Here is a 19,013-nt window from a genome sequence, read left to right as displayed (position 1 = left end):
ACTTTGTCTCATCCGCAGAGATCGAAGCCAAAGAGGCCTGTACCTGGCTCCGGGCCGCAGGGTTCCCACAGTACGCCCAGCTTTACGAAGGTAAGACCCCCTATTAAGGACCAGAGCTCATTGCTATGGGAAAACCAGTTAGATGGAGAATCATGGCATAATCAGACAGATTTTCCAGCTTACATGCTGTGACTTCAGGTTACTATTTTGCCACACCAACTTTCGCAATTAAAAAAAATTCTTAATTGTGAATCCACACCCCTTTGGTAGTCAACAGCTGATAATGTTTAGCTAAAAAAACCACTGTATCCTTTGTCAGGCACACAAAGTATTTAATTCACACTTGTGCCTGTGCATGCACACACACCACATACATTCCAGAGGAGTAATTGTTGTATTATTTCTCAGCACTGTCGATTTACTCTACTCTGAACTAAAGCCACAGCGAACCTAAGCACACATTAGTATATTCCAAACATTAACGATAATGTAACTTATGTAGTAACTCTATTGTGACCAGAGGTCTTTACTAGCTTGTTAAAACAAACATAAATCAAGTTACTCTTACATCGGCAAATGGTGGAGAAAGAACGCTCTGCCCGACCTTTGAGTTTTAAATACTCACTCATCAAAATACATCAAGCATTCTTTACACTCCATATAGACACTAAGGCATACCATGAGCATACCAGCTGCCCTTACATAACTACAGGACGATGACAGCAGGACTAAACTACCATTGTCAACAGCTCATTGCTTGTTGCCACTTAACTGTGAAAGGTTTCCTATTCGAACAGGAAGTTCATTGTGTCTCTGCACAGGTGATGAGGCTGTTTTTCATACAGCAACACAAAAGTGCAAACCACGATCAATCACTGTGCAGATTTTGCAGCACCTTGCAGCCGTCTCCAATCGAGAAGGAACTTGTGCCATTGCATGACACATTTTTCCTTCCCTCGTATCCGTGGGACAATCTCTATTGTCTCTGCTGTCAACGTTATTGCCCCACTAAAGATAAGCAGACTGATAGGCCTGAATCAGTACAGTAGAGTAAAGTTGCTGGTCTCCCCTGAGCAGCATTTCGTTATCATCAAAGTCCCCCCGAGGATTTAAATGAAGAAGAGTCCTGTTTTGGGTTGGGCCATCACATTCCTGACAATATTGTAGTATCTGTCCATCCATCTCTCCACCAGAATACGGCTCTTAACAGGATAAGCGACACTTCAGTAATAATGCGACCCAGTCAATAAGTGATCCTGTTAATGAGGTGGACTAGAGAGAAAGAAGGAGAAGTAGAAAAGGAAGTGGGACCTCTGAGCGGTGGTGGAGCACCTATTGTCATTCTTCAATCAATCCCCTGTTCTGTCCCTCTGTGCTCCACATCCCCCCTGCCTGCCAGCTCTGAAAGCTGCAGCTGTGTTTGTTTGGTCGGCTAAGATGCTACTTCCTCTTTTAGCTTTTCATCGCGGCTGTATGGAGGGGGGCAATAGGTGGGACGGAAGGTCCTGGTGGGCGTATGAGTGGGTGGGTGGGTGTTTTTTGAGACTATAGGGGTTGTATCTTAAGTTCTATCTGAGCACCCTGGCTGCCGACGCTAGTCTGACTCTCTCTCTCTCTCTCTTCTTTTCAGATGCCCTGTTCCCCATTGACATCTCCTCTGTCACGAGAGACCATGACTTCCTCGATCGGGATGCGATTGAGGCTCTCTGCAGGTGAGACACACCAAACCCTTTCACAATGCACTTTCTCTTTCTCATGCACCCCCATTCCTATTCTTCCCCCCTCCTTCCTTTCTTCACTATCTCGTTTTCCTCCAAATGAAGCCATGAGGGCCCGACTTCAAAAGGACACATACTTTTGAGAAGTTGGCGATGAGATAAAAGAATGACACGATAAGAACCCTGGAGCCATGCGCTGTATCTGTTCCTTTTCTGTGACCATACCGTCTCTCTTTATTTTGTTCTTTCTCTGTGGCTGATAGGGTTTACCTCAGTCATTACAGTCTCTTGTATCATCCCTGCAAGCGCAATATCTCAGTTCTACTTTGCGCCACGAGATCTTACAGTCACGCAGTGCTCGACTATAACCACAACTAGGGAGTAAATGGTTTCAGAGCTTTATTTGTGTGGTGTTTTAGGAAAAAGAGTTTAAGGGCAAGAAAAGTAAAGGAACACTGGAGAAGACTGGATTTGCATTGTAGTTGGTGCTTTCACCATAATAATTAGCATGTGAGGAGGATGTTAATAGCTTCTTAATGGAGTTGGCTCCATCACCAAATTCCAACTCTCAGTAATAAACCACAGCAGGTGTCCCTCCATACATCTGGAAGCTATCATCTCAGTGTCTCCTCTCTTGGCAGCCTCTCACCCCCTCCCCACTTCCCCAACACTCCCATCGGCTCCCATCCCTTCATCTCTCCATTGTTACATGATCTGCTCTAACAGCTCTCCAGAGGGTGGACCCCACCACCACCCTCGCTCCCCTTCTCCAGGTGGCTGGGGGGATAAGCTTTCTGCCCCCCTCCCAAAGCTTTCGTCGCCACTCCGGCAGATTTAATTCTCCGTGCTCTCGCTCTCCTTTTCCGCGTCCCTCTCATTCTCTTCCCGCTCATGTGAGGATTATCCTTCAGCAGCTCATTAGCCAGCCTGGCTGCACCCAAACTCCCCCTCTGTCTCTCTCCTCCCCTTCTTCTCTTTCTCATCTTGTTTCATCCTTTCTTCGATTCCACATCCTCTTGTCGATGAGAGGTTTGTTTTTCAAGGAAAAACAGGGAGCTTGATTATTTTAAAGCCTGTTTTAAATGTAACCGCTTTTGTGTTTGCACAGGAGGCTGAACACCCTCAACAAGTGTGCTCTGATGAGACTGGAGATATCACCACAACGAAAACGAGTAAGTGCACATGCATACACATGACCTCCACTCCTTCCTGAAAAGCCCCTTTTTGCACGTCTCCTTAACCACAATTGCATTTCCTCACCTCAACTGTCAGTTCACTCCTGGCCACAGGGCAAACCTGTGTTTTCTCTCATCTAGTTTAATGAGAAGGCACCTGTTGGGTTTATTTCTATATCAAGTGGGCTGTGCGGAGCCTAGGGGGAAGGAGGATAGCTTTAATGTCTAAATGAAGGGGTTGCATTCACTAGGACCTCCCCCTACTCGAGGCATGCTCCCCTTCTTTCTCAAATACTTCCTCATACTTGTGGCTCACCATAAAGGGAATTAGTGAGCTGCGTTTGTAGCGCTTTTGCAGAATGAACCACCTTATATCTTTGATCAGGTTCGTCATGGTTTGTGAGTGTGTGCAGTTGACTCCCTCAAAAATTACACTCTTAGATTTCTCTCATAAGGAAACCAGCTGTTTATCATCTTGAAAAACAGATAATTCTTGGAATATTCCAGTTTTACACGTTTCAAGCAAACTGGAACATACACTCCTGTGTCAGCAACCAATTTGGGTTTTTCGGTGGCCAACATTTAGAGAGCAGAGGCCACAAAGGCCAATGTATAATGCAGATATTATGTTGTACTTATTTTTACATCTTTTACATACATAAATTTACCCTAAATTGCAGAACCTAATTCAACATTTGCTTAACGCTGATGTATTAGTCATCTGAATGCAAAACAAAATAGTAGAAAAAACTGTGAATAGTTTCTTTCGGTTAAATAGATCTGCACTCAAAAATATTTCACTTAAATGTACATATTTTTTGCTCATCTGCCCCATGAGTGCAGGCAAAAGCTGACATCGATTATCTCATAATGCCAGATATTGACCCATTAATCGATCAACTGAATAATCTGTCTATCATTAATACACTGTCACTTTGTGCAAAAAAATGCTCCTTTTCTCACAAATAACCTTAATTGTCTGAAGCGCTACAGAGTCACATCCTTGTTCCGTGTGTGGTGGTATTCATTAGGATGACCCTCTCTGTGTCACCTTTCATTTCAGGAGTCAACAGAGAAGAGTAGAGCAGTCAAAGAGATTTTTTGCCACGATCACCCCTCCCCTTCACCCTTAGACAGCTTAGGAATGCATTGATCTCCTCGTGTCTTAACATTCCCTCTCTCTCAGATCTCAATTTCCCTGTCTGTCATTCTTTCGGTTCTATCTGTCTTATTGTGATTATAAATAGTTTTCATTCTGCAGACTCCTTGTGACGTTCAAACCGTTGCAGTGATTGCTAAATGGTGGTTTGATGGTTTGAGGATAAGATAAGTTGATAAATGTCAGTCGTCTCAATGAACAACAAAAAAGCACAGTATCGTTATCTCACATTCCAACTGGCATAACTGGAGTAAAGAGCCACACTGGTGTCCAAAATGTCACCAAAATACAATTGGCCTCTTTAAATCTTTGCCTTCAACAAAAGCCCTGTGTGTAGCAGGGTTAGATCACACTGTTTGCTTCTTTGTGAAATTACATCATTTTCCACCACAAAACATATAAATAATGATGCATTTGAGCAGTGGAAATGGAACTTTGGCACACAAAGAGTGGAACATGGATTTTGTGGATTTGAACATTTTTTCAATCGGAATTCTTCACTCAAAGTGCTAATTTCCTGTCCTCTGATGGTTGCTCAACAGCCTCTCTCAATTCAGTTTGTATTTTGAAAGATAGAAGAAAGTTTTGTTAGTAGTAGGCAGAGATTTAGAAAGGTGGAGAGAAGGGGGTGGTCAAAATGTGGCCTGTGGTCGGGTTTTATGGGCTGTAGTTCTCAGTAACTGTGAAGAAGCCTCTTCAGGAGTCTAACAGCCCAGTGTGTGTGTTCCTGTACTTATATCTTCGTGAGGACCGTTTTAAGACCCTACAGAGTGAGGACATTTTTGGAATGTGAGGACGTTTTGACCGGTCCTCACATTTGGGCTGTTTGAGGGTTAAGACTGGGTTTTAGTATAAGGGTTAGAATTAGGTTTAGGTTAGGGTTAGGCATTTAGTTTGGATGGTTAAGGTTAGGGTAAGGGGCTAGTGAATTCATTATGTCAATGAGTGTCCTCACTAAGATAGAAGTACAAACGTGTGTTTGTGTGTGTGTCTGTCTGAGACAGAGGTTGGATATCACTATCATGGATTAACTGTAGCTCTCTATCAGTGACAATGCCTCACACTCAATGTGTGGATATATACATACATACATACAGAGATAGGGTTTAAAGACTGTGGGCAGGGTGGTGGTGGGGGGGGGGTGACCCCAGTCTGGCCGGCTGCATCGAGAGCTATGGGGGTCATAATGGAATTTCCTGAACACCCTCCAGGGCCTGAGACAGATTAACCAAACTGGGGGAGGTGTGTACATTTTGGGAAGGTGCATGTGGGCTATATGTGACGCGGTAGTGGCTACTTTGCTCTTTTGTTTTTTTGTATGTGTTGTCTCTGTTGTCAGGAAGTGACTGAGACGTGTTTACGAACTGGCCACGATCAAGTCGTATACTTAACCCCAGTTTAAAATCATGTCATGCAAAACAAAAGTCCTTATTCAAGTTTTCTTGTGCAACGGTTCCTTGGTTGTGAAGGCATTTGACAACCATTTCCGTATCAACATATTCAGTTATTTTACAATTAAAACTATTCCATAACTCCAGAAAGTTTCCTGGATCAAGGTGAGGAATGTGGGAAAATAAATGGAAAATATAGCAGTGCATAATATTCTCCTTTCTTTTTTCCTCTTCTTCTTGCTATTTCTTTTTCTCCGTCCTCTTTATCCCCTCCTTTTCCCTTTTCCAGAGTGAGGACTCTGATGAGGACGAACCGTGTGCCATCAGTGGTCGCTGGACCTTCCAGAGGGACAGCAAGCGCTGGTCCCGCATGGAGGAGCTGGAGGTTTTTTCCTCACTGTCCACAGATGCCACACAGGCACCATCATTCCCTATGGACCAAGTATCCCAGAAGGGCAAGCTCACCCTACGTGAAGCCAACAGTTCGGAGAGTGTGCTGACCGACCTCAGTGAGCAACCTGAAGTGGGCTCCATCCACAGTAGCGGGAGTGGAGGAAGAGGAGAAGAGAAAGGCCAGGGCCCCACCTCGGTGAATGAGGCTGTACCTGCTGGTGCCACTCGTGCCAGCTCTGTAGCCAGCATGTGCTCTTCATCAGGAACAGGCGGGTCAGGATGCGCCAATGAAGACTCTTTGTCTGATGGGTTGCCCCCATCGCCCCTGGAGACACTGGGAAATTTCACATTTGATATGAAAACGGGGATGGGAGGACTCGGAGGGAGTCTCGACAGAGGAGGAGGAAGTGACAAAAGCACACGCTCACGAGCTAAGAGCTTCCTAAAGAGGATGGAGAGTCTACGCCTGCGCAGCGGCACCTCATCCAAGAGGAAGAAGAAGGCGAGCACCGGTGTAGGGAAGATTGAGATCAGTGGCCCTGTCATCAAAGAGGGTCTAGATGATGACAAGTTGAGGAGGCTCAACTGTGTGGACATCTCCAGTATCAACCTCAACCAGAACCTCAATCACCGCAGTCCCACTCAGACGATGACACTTAACCGGAATCGCTCTGTCTCCTACTCCACTCAGACCAGCAACGGCAGCACTGGGAGTACAGGGAGCAGCCAATCAGAAGCCAGCAGTGGCAGTGCAGTGAGCACGCCAAGCCCTGTGACTCGCGCTCGCAGCCACAGCACAGCAGCTGGCTCCAGTAAGAGAGGAGGGATGTATTTGGAGGGGTTTGATCCATTCAGCATTCACCAACCAGCTTCAGATCGCCAGCCGACACCCCCATCCAAATCTACCACACCCATCCCATGCCAAGCTAGCAATGGGATGACGGTTGACGAGCAGAACCGCAGGAACAACTGCAGTGTTCGTGAAAATATCAGACAAGTGGAGGAAGAGGAGGAGGAGGAGGAGGAAGAGGGCATGATCTTCTTCTACTTACCAGAAGGTCACAAGCCTGGGACTTTCCCCAAAGCCCTGCAAGACGGGAGTTCACGCAATAACAATGGGAATGATAATGGAAACTCTGTGGTTCTCAGGGGACGACAAAGTAGGCGCCAGCATCGTGGCTCTTTGGGCTCTGTCGACAGCCGGCTCAGTTTTTACGACAACGTTCCCTACACTGAGAGAGAGGAGGAGGGAGAGGAGGAAGAAGGGGATGAACAGAAACTGGTGGAGGCGCTACAACATGCCAGCGGCCTGCAGCGCTTTAACGCCTGGTCAGAGGCTGGGGCCGGGGAAGAGGAGGAAGAGGAGGAAGATGAAGAGGAGGAAGGAGACTCGGACTCAGCACTAGACTCTGCCTCCCCATGCCCGTCTTCTCCTTTGCAAAACCGACTGGAAGAGACGGAGAACGGAAGCGACCAAGACAGCACAGGAAACCCGCTGGGCGATGGAGAGGAGGGGATGAGAGAAAGAAGAGATTCTGGTGTTGGAGCATCTCTAACTCGAAGCAGCAGGTCAGTGAAGATTTTTTAGTAATCAAGGCAGTTTGCTCAAAATAACATTTTATCACATAAATCTGATAGTATCCACCAATGCACGTTGTTCTGGTTTATTTTATTACTCTCTGCAACTTTTGCCTGGGGCATTCCACAGTTTTAAACATGGTGCTCATAGCATTGCAAAATAATATTAAATTTGTGTCATAGGAACTATTTCTTTTGTTGAAAGTAGATCCAATCAAAACTTTTGTACCTAGCTCTGTTATCTAGATTAACTGATTCTTTACGAGAGAGTCACCCAGACAGCTGCTCTCCGTCTGTCTGTTAAAGTTCCTGCCAAACTTCACCTTCGTGCACTAAAAGCTCTACAAAACAATAGAAATACCAACAAGAGGCGTTTTCCATAGAAAGTGACAGCAAAGGATAAACAGGGGGACACGCTGAGATGTCTTTCCTTACGTAATGTTGCTGAAGTACTCTGGAATGCCGCTTAGTCTCCACGGGAACTGTTTCTGTTCCTTCAGGAATCCACAGACCGAATTACATTCACGGGGGGTGTGTGGGTTTTTAGTCTTTTAGACAATCTCTTGATTGATGTGTACATAAATCCCTCTAATCCCTAAACTGATCTCTTGGCACATACAACTACAAATACTTTGTCTGGCCATGTGTTATTCTCTGAATTTATGTGTACAGTTAAGCTGATGATGCAGATCCCAGGAGTTACACTGCTCTTCTTCGATCAACATTCCTCTTCTTCAAGTCTCAATTTGTGCGATCTCCTTCTCTCTCTTCGATCTCCAGGCCTCAGAAACTCCGCTGGCCGAGCTTCCAGAACTCCCATCGGCCCAGTCTGGCCTCCGCCCAGCTCCAGATTAGCTGCCAGTCTGTGTTACAGATGAACCTGCTCCAGAAGCTCTCCCTGCTGCAGCTCACCGCTCTGCTGGAGAAACATACCCCGACAAACAAACACGGCTTCAGCTGGTGAGTGGACCGGAGGAAAATGGAAGGCTTATATAAGGGAAATAAACACTATGTTCTGAGATTTCTTTGCACATACACTGATTTTCAAGATTGTTTTTAATGTAAAATACATTTTGCGCTTCGCCAATTGTTCCTCATAAGTGATGCCCTTGATGCCCTTGAATTTATCCATTCAGTAAGCCAATTACTACCCCTCCATGCCACCGCTCTCCCAATCCCTTCCATCTGCAGGTTGTTGTATAGTGTGGTGAAGGCTGTCCACAGAGGTTGGGTTTCACATTCTTTTCTCAGCCCAGTAATTGCTGGGAAGGGGCGTACATTGTCTTTTTCTCAACGGGGCAATAATGGCCGTTCACACGCATTGCGTTACAAGAGCTGGAGGCTGGAAAGATCTGCTCTCAGCAATTATCACCTCACCAATATCGTCTCTCTACCACTTATTTAGTATTAGTCTCACCTCATATTTATATGATGCTCGTCATTATGTAATGACCAACAATATCCTATTTGTTTCTGTATCTGTTTTAGAGATTTTGTATTTACTCCAGACATTTCTACTTTCGCTTTTTATCTGGATTCCTGCATTTTTTACTCAAATACTGGCTAAAATTCCCTTATATAGGTCATTTAATAGAGAAGCCCAGAACAAAAAGCAGAGCAAATATCCTTGCAACCATATAACAGGACATTCTTCATTTAAAATGTCAGTGTTAAACAGTTTGTGAAAAAACAGTGACCCCGAATCTGAATTTGTACAGCGTTTTAAAATGTCAGACGAGAAAAAGTCAAAAATCTGATCATTTCTACCTAAGGTCGTCTCAAGACAGGAATAGAATTTGTTCTAACTTATAACAGGCTGTGGTTGATTGAAATACAGAGGCCACTTGTTGGCCGCTGGAGGCCCACACATAATCAGAATTCCGGGATCATAATACGCTCCTTTTCCATTTTTCCCAAACTGTGGTTCTGAGAAGCTGTGTGAGTCTTGTGAACGGCTCTCACAAAGACGAGCTTGTCCGGCGTCGCACATAGCGTCTCTCTGCTAAACACACTCGCACCCATGCACATAGAACCACAGCCATAAATCTGTGGGTGCATTCCTGTGAAACAGTCCGAGTTGCATGTTTCAACTCTGGGTTTGTGGTAATAGACTTGCTGTTTACTCGCACCCGACGTGCGCATCCCCACACACACACACACACACAGGGTGACAAATAGTGAGGCAGACACTTGGTGCGGATGTGTAAAGCGGTGGGATCCGCCCCTTTCGACAGCCAAACATGCATCCCACCCCTCCTCTACTCTCCTCTCCCCCTGTTTATCCACCCCCTCTCATAAACCTGGAGACAGGCTTCTGCAGCCGCCTGGTTTCATAAAACACACACTTACACACACACACAGTCAGACTAGATGTACTGTAATTTGTGCCACAGACGTTTTGACATCTGAACTAACAACTACTGTATTTGAAACATGTCTGAGGTTGTGAGTCAAAAGTTTAAATGAGTGTTTACTGACTCAAATCAAATTCTCCCTTATTGTACCATTCAAAGCCTGCATCACTTCTTTGTCTTATTGATCCACATCAATAATCAGTATTCAATCAATTCAATTTACACATCAAGACCCATGTCAATATCCTGTATTGCATATATTAATGAGATACTTGTGTATGTGTGTGTTTGTTGTAGGGCTGTGCCAAAGTTTATGAAGCGGATCAAGGTGCGCGACTACAAAGACAGGAATGTGTTTGGTGTGCCACTGCAAGTCATCGTCCAGCGGACAGGCCAGCCCCTCCCTCAGGGGATCCAGCAGGCCATGCGCTATTTGCGCAGCCAGTGCCTGGATCAGGTAAGACTCAAATCAGATGCACGCATTTGGACTCATGTACACATAAACCTCTGCTTATACTTTAATTGCATGTGTACATAATGTCAAAATGCCTGCCAGCCTGTAATTTAGCTGAAAGCACCGTTTTCAATTTCCACAGTTCAACAGAAAGAATCTTTTCTTCAAGGTGCCCCTGTTACATAACATCTGTATTTTAGGATATCTGCAATCAGCCAAATATTCATCAACGATTGGACTTTTTTTTTTTACATAAGATGGTGCAGTTAGTCAGTGTGTGTATACGGTTTCGGGCTTTTCCCCCTTTTCTCTCCTCGCTGTCACACATAAGCTGAAGTATGGAGGCCTGTGGAGAGTCAAAGTGTGCAGCTGTTAGGTCACCTGTGTCTGTCTGTTTAATCCACAGACGGTGCGAAAGATTTATCTCACGGCGTGTGTGTATATTTGCAAGGGAGCGAAAAGGGGGAACGAGCAGAAAATATCTATTAATGGAGGGCAAAACAGTAGAGAGAGCGATGGTGTTCATTTCGAGGCAGGACAAGGCGCCTCTGTTTGGAAGTGGTGAAAGCTCATGGAAAATATTCAGGCGGAACAAGCCAGTGACCTTTTTCTCTTTCCCTCCCTAACAGTGCCCTTTCATAGAGCCTTAAAAGGCCACTGATGAGGTCCCACTCAACGTTCAGCACAATAATGCTCACTGGGTGTCATGGGAGCTTCTCATAAAAACAGTCAACACGATCTGTTGTGATGTAACCATATTGACTGTAAGCACAGGATTTGGGGATAAGACCAGACTGTTATTTTTCGGCGATAACAACCTGCAGCTTTAGAAGACGGGCACATGAATCTAATTTTATATCCCCTAGTGATGAGATCAAAGATTCTTGTTACAACAGAGACTGATAAGGAAATTAAAATTCATAGCCCACTTAAAGCGTCTTTTTATGTATTTGTGATGTAACTCGTCTTTGTCCTTGTCTCTCTTTGTCCAGGTGGGTCTTTTCAGGAAATCGGGGGTCAAATCTCGAATCCAAGCTCTGCGCCAAATGAACGAGGCGAGTGGAGCCGACGGGGGAGGAGTCAGCTACGAGGGCCAGTCGGCTTACGATGTTGCAGACATGCTGAAACAGTACTTCAGAGATTTGCCAGAGCCCCTGCTCACGAGCAAACTGTCGGAGACCTTCCTCCAGATCTATCAGTGTAAGAATCCAGACACTGAAAAGTACAAACAGCCACATCTGTAAGAGGACTGTGCTCAGGGATAGATCTGGGTGTATTGTTTTCGAGCTGCAGATGCTTCACTGTCATGGAGCAAGAATTTGTGAAACAGTAAAAAGAAAACAAACAAGATGAGTGCAGGAAATACCTGTGGTATGATGGGATGTATAAACCCTGTTATTGGCTCATCACTCTGTGACTCACTGCCTGCATGGGCACACTCACGGGTTCTGGTATATGATGATTGTAATATAGCTGCACCCGTAACTGTTTATATAAGGTAAAACAAAAACCAGGCCTGTGCATGAAGTATGAAGCATGCATTTCACATGCACACACACACACACACACACACACACACACACACACACACACGTAGGCTTATATAACGCTCTTAGTTTGACAAAGATCCTATAATAACTCATTCCTGGCAGGTGAGGGGAGACCATACTCAAACTCATTCCCGATTTAACCAGCGGACCCTAAAGCTGATGATATGATGTAGCATGACAGCTGTAATTACTCTTTTTTCCATATTAAATATTCTAACATCCTTCATTTCTCCTCTGCAGACATGCCCAAAGAGCTCCGTCTGCAAGCAGCTCGCGCCGCCGTGCTGTTGCTGCCTGACGAGAACCGCGAGGCGCTCCGGACTCTGCTATGTCTGCTGAGCGACGTGACAGCCAGCGTGTCCGAGAACCAGATGACTCCCACCAACCTGGCTGTTTGTCTGGCGCCGTCCCTCTTCCACCTCAACACCCTGCGCCGCAAGGAGAGCTCCTCGCCAAGGTGAGTGTCAGACTGTGCGCCGCTGTAACCAGCTCGATTTCATATTATTACCTCCGCCAAGGAGGTTACGTTTTCACCCCTGTCCATTTGTTTCAAAGCAAGATCACACAAATCAACTTAACAGATTTCCACAAAACGTAGTGTAGGGAGAGGGTCAGGGAAGAACTCATTACATTTTGTTGGCAGATCCAGGATTTATTTTCACTTTCCTTAATATTGCGAGATGAGGGCGTGTTCTGACATTTTCACTTATTGCCCGGGGGAATAATTCAGGCACTGAAAGGAATCTGAACTGAAATCAGAAATCTATGAGTGTGTGAAATTTGGTGCAGCTTTTATTTAATTGAATTTATGGGGACTGTTGGGCCTTGGTGGGAGTATGCCCTCTACTGAGTGCCATTCGAGTTACTTTGTTTTCGATACCTTCACTGACACAGTTACCGTGTTAGCAGCTTACATAACATGTGATATACTGTACATTCTGAAAACAGGAAAGAGCCGCTCCAAAGAAACAAAAGAGCAGGATACTGTAAATATAAGACAGAGAAGAAAAGGAAGAGAACAAAGTGCATGAAGAGAGGAAGGGGGAGAGACAGAAGAAAAATAGAGAGGTTACATAAACATCTTTAGCTAATTAAGAAATGTGTATTGTTCCACCTTTGGCGCAGCAGGAGCAGGGTTCATCAGGTGCACAGTGCAAAACACCTTTTCTTTCATCCTCAACCCCAATTGGCTTTTTCTTCCACCCACTGTCTCTATGATGGATTCGCCTGCTAATCTTCTTTCCCTCCTCTCTGGGCGAAGGGTGATGAACCGGAAGCAAATGCTGGGAAAGCCGGACCAGAGAGACCTAAACGAGAACCTGGCCGCCACGCACGGCCTGGCACACATGATCCAGGAGTGCAGGAAACTCTTCCGGGTTAGTGGATAAAAAGCAAAGGAATGGAATGTGTATTCTGACGCAGCAAAGTCCTCACATTGAAGGTTAAAGTGAGCTTGAAATGTAAAAGCAAATGAGATCAGTGGGTTTGTTGATACAGATTTCAGCAGAATAAGTTGTTATTGCTGAAAGATTAATCGTCACCTCCGTGGACAGAACAGGACTTAACTTCATGTTGTGCAGAAACATAGAAATACAGCACAGTGCCTCAGAAGTCACAAACCCATGAATCCATCTCCTCCAGTGGTTAAATGTGTCCTCAAGGAGAGCACTTGATGGGATAAACAGGAAATAATCAGCAAACTACACTATAACTAATTCAATCAATGCCATTCAACCTGAGGGGCTCTCTGCTCAGTTCCGTTTTCTCTGACATGCAATAGTAATTTCTGAAAGGCTGCACACTGTGTGATTACTGTTCAAAACGTTATTAGATTGTGTGAGAGCTTCCTGGCTTCCTGTTATTCCTTATTGTCAAGTCAGACCAAAAGGAAACTCAGTTATTCCCTCTGATTAGATTTTTATTTGCTTGTGGAGCTTTATAAATGGAAGCTGACCGATGAAATGTAATCAACTTCAATGTGAACCAACTATTTCTTATGTAATGACAATCATTTTCTCAGACAGTGATACTGTCAGGATTCAATTGAACCCCAAAGTTTCCAGCTGCAAATAAGACGAAGAGATTGAAAATGAGTTTGGCAAACGAGGAGAGGAAAATCGGTTGTTTGTTTCCTTTTCAAATAGTTTTCCTCCAAGTTTTTATTATTAGGAAAGAAAATGTAATCATCGCCCACAGACATGTTTTAAAACAGGAATCCTTTGCTTTAGGCATCAATCTGTGTAATTGATGTATTAATCTGATGCAGTTTTCCTCAAAAGAACTTGTAACTTGTTGACCACCTGAGACGGCGTCGATGGTCGACCTATCACATTAGATTAAAAATGTTTTAATCCTAGCCTATTGGCTGTAAATAAAAGTGGGAGTGTCCGGGGCGCAGAGAGCTGCTTCAGGTCCTGTGGTTGCCAAAAACTTTCAGGACCCCCATTCACATCAATTTGGCTGGCGCCCCGCACCTGGAAATATTATGTAGACAGAAATTAACCAAGTACAATTTGAAAACAACTTATATTGAATTCTCACCGGTGCTTACGGTCTCATAAACGAGACAATAGAACTAAATCAAACTGTCCATCATGTACTTAATCTGCTAATGGCCTCCCTCCACATAATGGCAAAGTAATGATGACAAATTTTTCTGATCGTTATCTTCCTCCCTCTCCTTTTTCCCACAGATCCCAGACGAGATGAATCGCTGCAGGAACTCCTACGTGGAGCAGGCGCTGCTGCCTCGACGCCTGGAGGATCTTGCCAGCGAAGAGGCTGGGCAGGGCAGCTGCAGGGGGTACCTGCGAGACGGCCTGGATGCCCTCCTCAAAGAGGCCAAGGACAAGTTCAGAGGTTACGACAGCTGCTCCACGCCTGAACACGCCGAGCTGGCCTACAGAAAGGTACGCACAGCTTTTAGTCTTCAGGGGAAAATCCGATCATCAATCTGTCATTAGTGTGTAAACAAGCTGTCGTGAAGCACACACTCTCTTTTCGGCTGTTTCCTGTCCTCTCCTTCGCTCTCCTTCGTGTTCGCCTCTCCCTCTCTCTCTCGCTCCTGTTTCTCTAAATATCTAGTGGAAAACCAGCAGTTAGGGTTTCCTGTTCAGAAACACGTCCGTGTGAAACTGGCCTGGCCCTTGGCCTCTCATTCCCATCCCGGTACTGGACTCCATCCCAGAATGACATCAGCCTGACATAGACTTACACAGAGACACACACACACACATCCATACGCAACCTCACTATTATCCCAGGCCTACATTTCCTGTGTCTGGTCTGGGAGGTTATCTGCCCTCCAGTTTGAGAGTCACAAGGCAAAGAGAGTGAATGTGTACTTTATCATCTGACAGAAGAATGAAGCAGCTGACTTGGCCAAAGGGCATAGAGAGGTTTTGAAACACAGTCTGACTGTTCTGCATTCAAATTATAGCATGATTCTGATATCTAATTTCTGTGAATATGACTGATGAGATTAGATGCCCAACAGGAAGTTTCCCAACGCTTGCACAAGACAGTTTAGCACATGAACTGAAACGGAAAATGGCAATAGGTTAAAAGCATTGTACTCAAATAAGTATGTTGTTATAATTCAAAATCAACACATTCATCCTATTGAATCAAATGACTTTTGGTTTGGTTTTACTACACTTCCATTCTGTTTCGTTCTCCCTGTAAACTAATCACAGTCTATTAACCGAGCCTCATCTCTTCTTCCAGGTGCATGATGGGTTTCCATTGCGGCTGTGGAAGGTGACCGTGGAGGTGCCCGCAAGTCCGGAGGAGGTGCTCACGCGGGTGCTGCGGGAACAGGGCCACTGGGACGAGGATCTGCTCGAGAGTCGAGTGGTGGAGACCCTGGACGAGAAGACAGAGGTCTACCAGTACGTCAAGAACACCATGGCTCCACATCCCACCAGAGACCACGTGGTGCTCAGGTATGTTCCTCCTCCTCCTCTCCGCCTGTACCCAATACTCGCCTTGTCCGTATCTCTGCTCTGATTCATGTCTTGTTTTTAAATGAACCGTTCTCTGCTCTTTCTACCAGAACGTGGGTAACAGACCTACCAAAGGGAGCGTGTGCACTTGTGTGTACATCTGTGGACCATGAGGGGGCGCCTGTTGTTGGCATCCGGGCCAATGTCCTCACCTCACGGTACTTCATCGAGCCCAGCGGAACCAACAAATCCAGACTCACGCATATTTCCAGAATCGACTGCAGGTTAGTGGAAGATTAACAGTAGTAAAACAAAATTTGGGAATTTATTAAGCCCTATTTTTATGGTTATGTTGATGACACATTGATCTAACTTTCCCCTTTTTCTTTTCTCTTCAGGGGTCGTTTTCCAGAGTGGTACAATAAACTGTATGGACACTTGTGTGCTGCTGAAGTGGTGCGGATACGTGACTCTTTGACGGCGCCCATGGACAAATGAGAGAGCAGTGTGCAGTTTGGGCAACTACTGCCTCAACAGCCTTTTTTTAACCTTGGCCTGTTGGACCATAATTTGGATCCTACTGGGACTCGGTGTGACTCATTCCACCCGTTCTAGCAGAGAGGGAGACGGGGTCCGAACCTCTTTATACTCACATGTAAAGGACAAACCCTGGATCCTTGAGTGAAGGATGTTTTTTTGTTTTTTTGCTCTGATCATGTCACAGCAGACGATGCTAAAGTTTTGAACTGTTTGATTGGCGCTGTCAGCCTAGAGCTCAGCTGCCAAGAGGACTCATGTCACACAAACATTTATCCGGGCCAAAGGATTTGATGCCGCTGATGAAAGGAATGCGAGGTTCAAACTTTTATCCAAAGGGTGCTATTGCTTCTGAGAAGCCAGGGGGGATTCAGTGTGAGTGTGTGTGTGTGTGTGTGCGTGCAAATTAACGTGATTTTAAAAAAAAAACATATTCTTTGCACTGGTTTCCAGTCGCAGCATAATGTGTACATACAGTATTGTGTCCACAGTCGGTGTCTGTCTTGTGTTACCTCTTTCACGTTCCCTGTCACAGTAAAGCACAGTGGGAATAGCAGACAATATTATGTTCAGTTGACTGATGAATCTATGGGTGAAGAAAGATGCGAATGTGCTGGTAATATGCAGACTGAGTGGAGACAATAGGCAGGATATGGTGAGGTAACAGGTGGCCGATAGCACAGAGTGGCTTTGTGTCGCAGCAGGGACAGATGAGGGCGGTGGCTGGCTCACCAAAAGGAAAGAAGTGATCGAAGAAAAAAGGTTCATTTATTAATATGGAAACAGTCGTTCCCTCAATAAGATATTTAACTCAGTTAGTCTGATTGTGTTGTTAATTTGATGTGAAAGCCGCATGGCGCAAAAAGAAGAGCACAAACCTCTGCCAGGGCCAAACAGTCCACTTTAATTTAATCAAGCACAAAATTACACACACATATATAGATCAATCCCTTAATTTTCATCAATATCCATAAATGATGGTTTATCAGTGAATATGACTTGCAACGTTCCTGGATCCAGCCCCTGATCTGGATCCAAAACAAAATGCAATGCTTTATATCTTGACCCCATACTGCAGAGTTTCCTGGAAATCCGTACAGTAGTTTTTGCATAATTGTGCTCACAAATATACAAACCAACCCACAAACAAAGGGGCAGGGGTGAAAACATAACCTCATTGGTGGAGGTAATCGTTCAATGATGTTACAACAACATCAAGAGCCCATAGGTAAGAGTTTGTGACAGAGCCTCAGTGTAAGAGAGAGGAAAAGTTTCATTTTTGCAGAATCACTCACACAAACTAAAAGCTAGGATCAACAGACTTAATGGACCAAATTTAAGTGTTAGATGTTTCTTTTTTAAAAGCACAGCACATTTCACAGTTTTCGATGTTTGTTGTCGTCTGAACACCACTTGTCAAATATTCATTTCACGAGTACTTTTGATGTACACGAGGACAGAGAACTGCAACAGGAACCTCTGGTTAGCCCAATGCGAGAAGACGAGAAGTAAACAGGAAAAAAAAAGGTCCTTTTATAAAGGTGGAGATTTTACAGGTTTTACTGTAAAGAAGAGGGCAGATTGAATGTTTGTGTGATTTCAAAGGAAGGAAAAATATCTGTGTTAATGCTTCTTTCTCTGTACTGTCAGTGTTTTTTTTAAAAAAGGAAGTAAGAGATGTGGGGTCCTCACGACAAAGTTGACCTTCACTCCTAACGTTCACGCTTCACTCTGAGGGCTCGCTTTTCCTCACGTGGAGTCGTCTGATTAATTCACTAAGCCATCGTTCTGTTGTTGTAAATGTTTCCTAACTGTGTCCCTGCCAAATAATAACGCATGACAATGACAGTTAATTTAAAACAAATATATTTATACCTCAGATATATGTTTGTTTTGTATCATTTTATTTTATTTTATTGTAAATGTTAAGCTGTCGTGTTACAGAAATGAACAAATGTTTTATCTTTTTTATTAATATTATTTCTGTACAGGTTAATCAAAGTGCACTATTAAATATATTAAAATAATAACTGTGTGTCGCGAGAGTTATGTAACCGTGGGACCACGCAACAAAAAAAAGAAGTTGTTCTGGTTCTGCTCTTTAAATCCCTCTGTAATCTCACTGGTCGTTTGTTTACACTACAGTTTATTCCGAGCGCTTACACCTTCTCACATCCAGAGCTCAGACTCACTCTGGATTCCCCCCTCCTCACGCCCCCCCCTGCCTCACCGCCTCCATCCACCTCGCTCCTGCCGTCATTCCATGGCGATAAAGCCGTGATCGGGGCAGAAAGGCATGAGCTGCACGCAGGCGGGTATCAACTGGCCTGGCGGAGGGTGATCTCACTCCTTGTCTCATTTCTTACATAACAGTTACATATAGCAGGAGACACTGCAGTGTGTTGTGCCACAGCTGGTGGTGTCAGCGAGGGAGGGGGGGTGGCAAATTCAGAGGGGTCCAAGGGTCAGAGTGGGGGGCTGATGTACCCCTGTATTGTTTTAATTGCCTGCCAAAGCAAGAGAGGGTACCTACAGGAAAAACCTCGTTCACGTGCACGCACTGTACCGAGGTGTCACATGCTGTACTTGTTTTGTTCCAGCTTTGCTTTTATCCAAACAGAGGAATTACTATGATCCATAAACGTGTTTATGCAGCTCAAGGACACTTGTGACTTCGAGAACAAGCGATGACGTAGATCAGACGACGCACGCATTTACATTTTGTGCTGGAATATTCACTCACTCTTTCTCCTGGTGGTA

General features: G+C 44.8%; 1 protein-coding gene across 4 annotated transcripts in view; it reads left to right on the top strand.

Annotated features, from left to right (window-relative positions):
- dlc1 (DLC1 Rho GTPase activating protein) overlaps nucleotides 1-18,280 on the top strand; it is an 80,546-nt gene extending 62,266 nt beyond the window's left edge. For all 4 annotated transcript variants that reach the window (XM_035167053.2, XM_035167052.2, XM_035167054.2 and 1 more), the window contains 13 exons: nucleotides 19-90; nucleotides 1,631-1,712; nucleotides 2,827-2,890; nucleotides 5,733-7,405; nucleotides 8,195-8,374; nucleotides 10,066-10,225; nucleotides 11,215-11,422; nucleotides 12,013-12,229; nucleotides 13,034-13,148; nucleotides 14,466-14,681; nucleotides 15,499-15,716; nucleotides 15,827-16,000; nucleotides 16,115-18,280. In XM_035167053.2, the coding sequence (XP_035022944.2) occupies nucleotides 19-90; nucleotides 1,631-1,712; nucleotides 2,827-2,890; nucleotides 5,733-7,405; nucleotides 8,195-8,374; nucleotides 10,066-10,225; nucleotides 11,215-11,422; nucleotides 12,013-12,229; nucleotides 13,034-13,148; nucleotides 14,466-14,681; nucleotides 15,499-15,716; nucleotides 15,827-16,000; nucleotides 16,115-16,214 (3,479 nt within the window). In that variant the 3' untranslated portion in view covers nucleotides 16,215-18,280. The remainder of the gene's footprint in view (nucleotides 1-18; nucleotides 91-1,630; nucleotides 1,713-2,826; nucleotides 2,891-5,732; nucleotides 7,406-8,194; nucleotides 8,375-10,065; nucleotides 10,226-11,214; nucleotides 11,423-12,012; nucleotides 12,230-13,033; nucleotides 13,149-14,465; nucleotides 14,682-15,498; nucleotides 15,717-15,826; nucleotides 16,001-16,114) is intronic.
- The last annotated feature ends 733 nt before the right edge of the window (nucleotides 18,281-19,013 follow it).

The sequence above is a fragment of the Hippoglossus stenolepis genome, chromosome 2, assembly GCF_022539355.2.
Source record: "Hippoglossus stenolepis isolate QCI-W04-F060 chromosome 2, HSTE1.2, whole genome shotgun sequence".
Lineage (NCBI taxonomy): Eukaryota > Metazoa > Chordata > Actinopteri > Pleuronectiformes > Pleuronectidae > Hippoglossus > Hippoglossus stenolepis.
The sequence above is the reverse complement of the archived record's forward strand: the minus strand, read 5'-3'. Positions and strand labels throughout refer to the sequence as shown.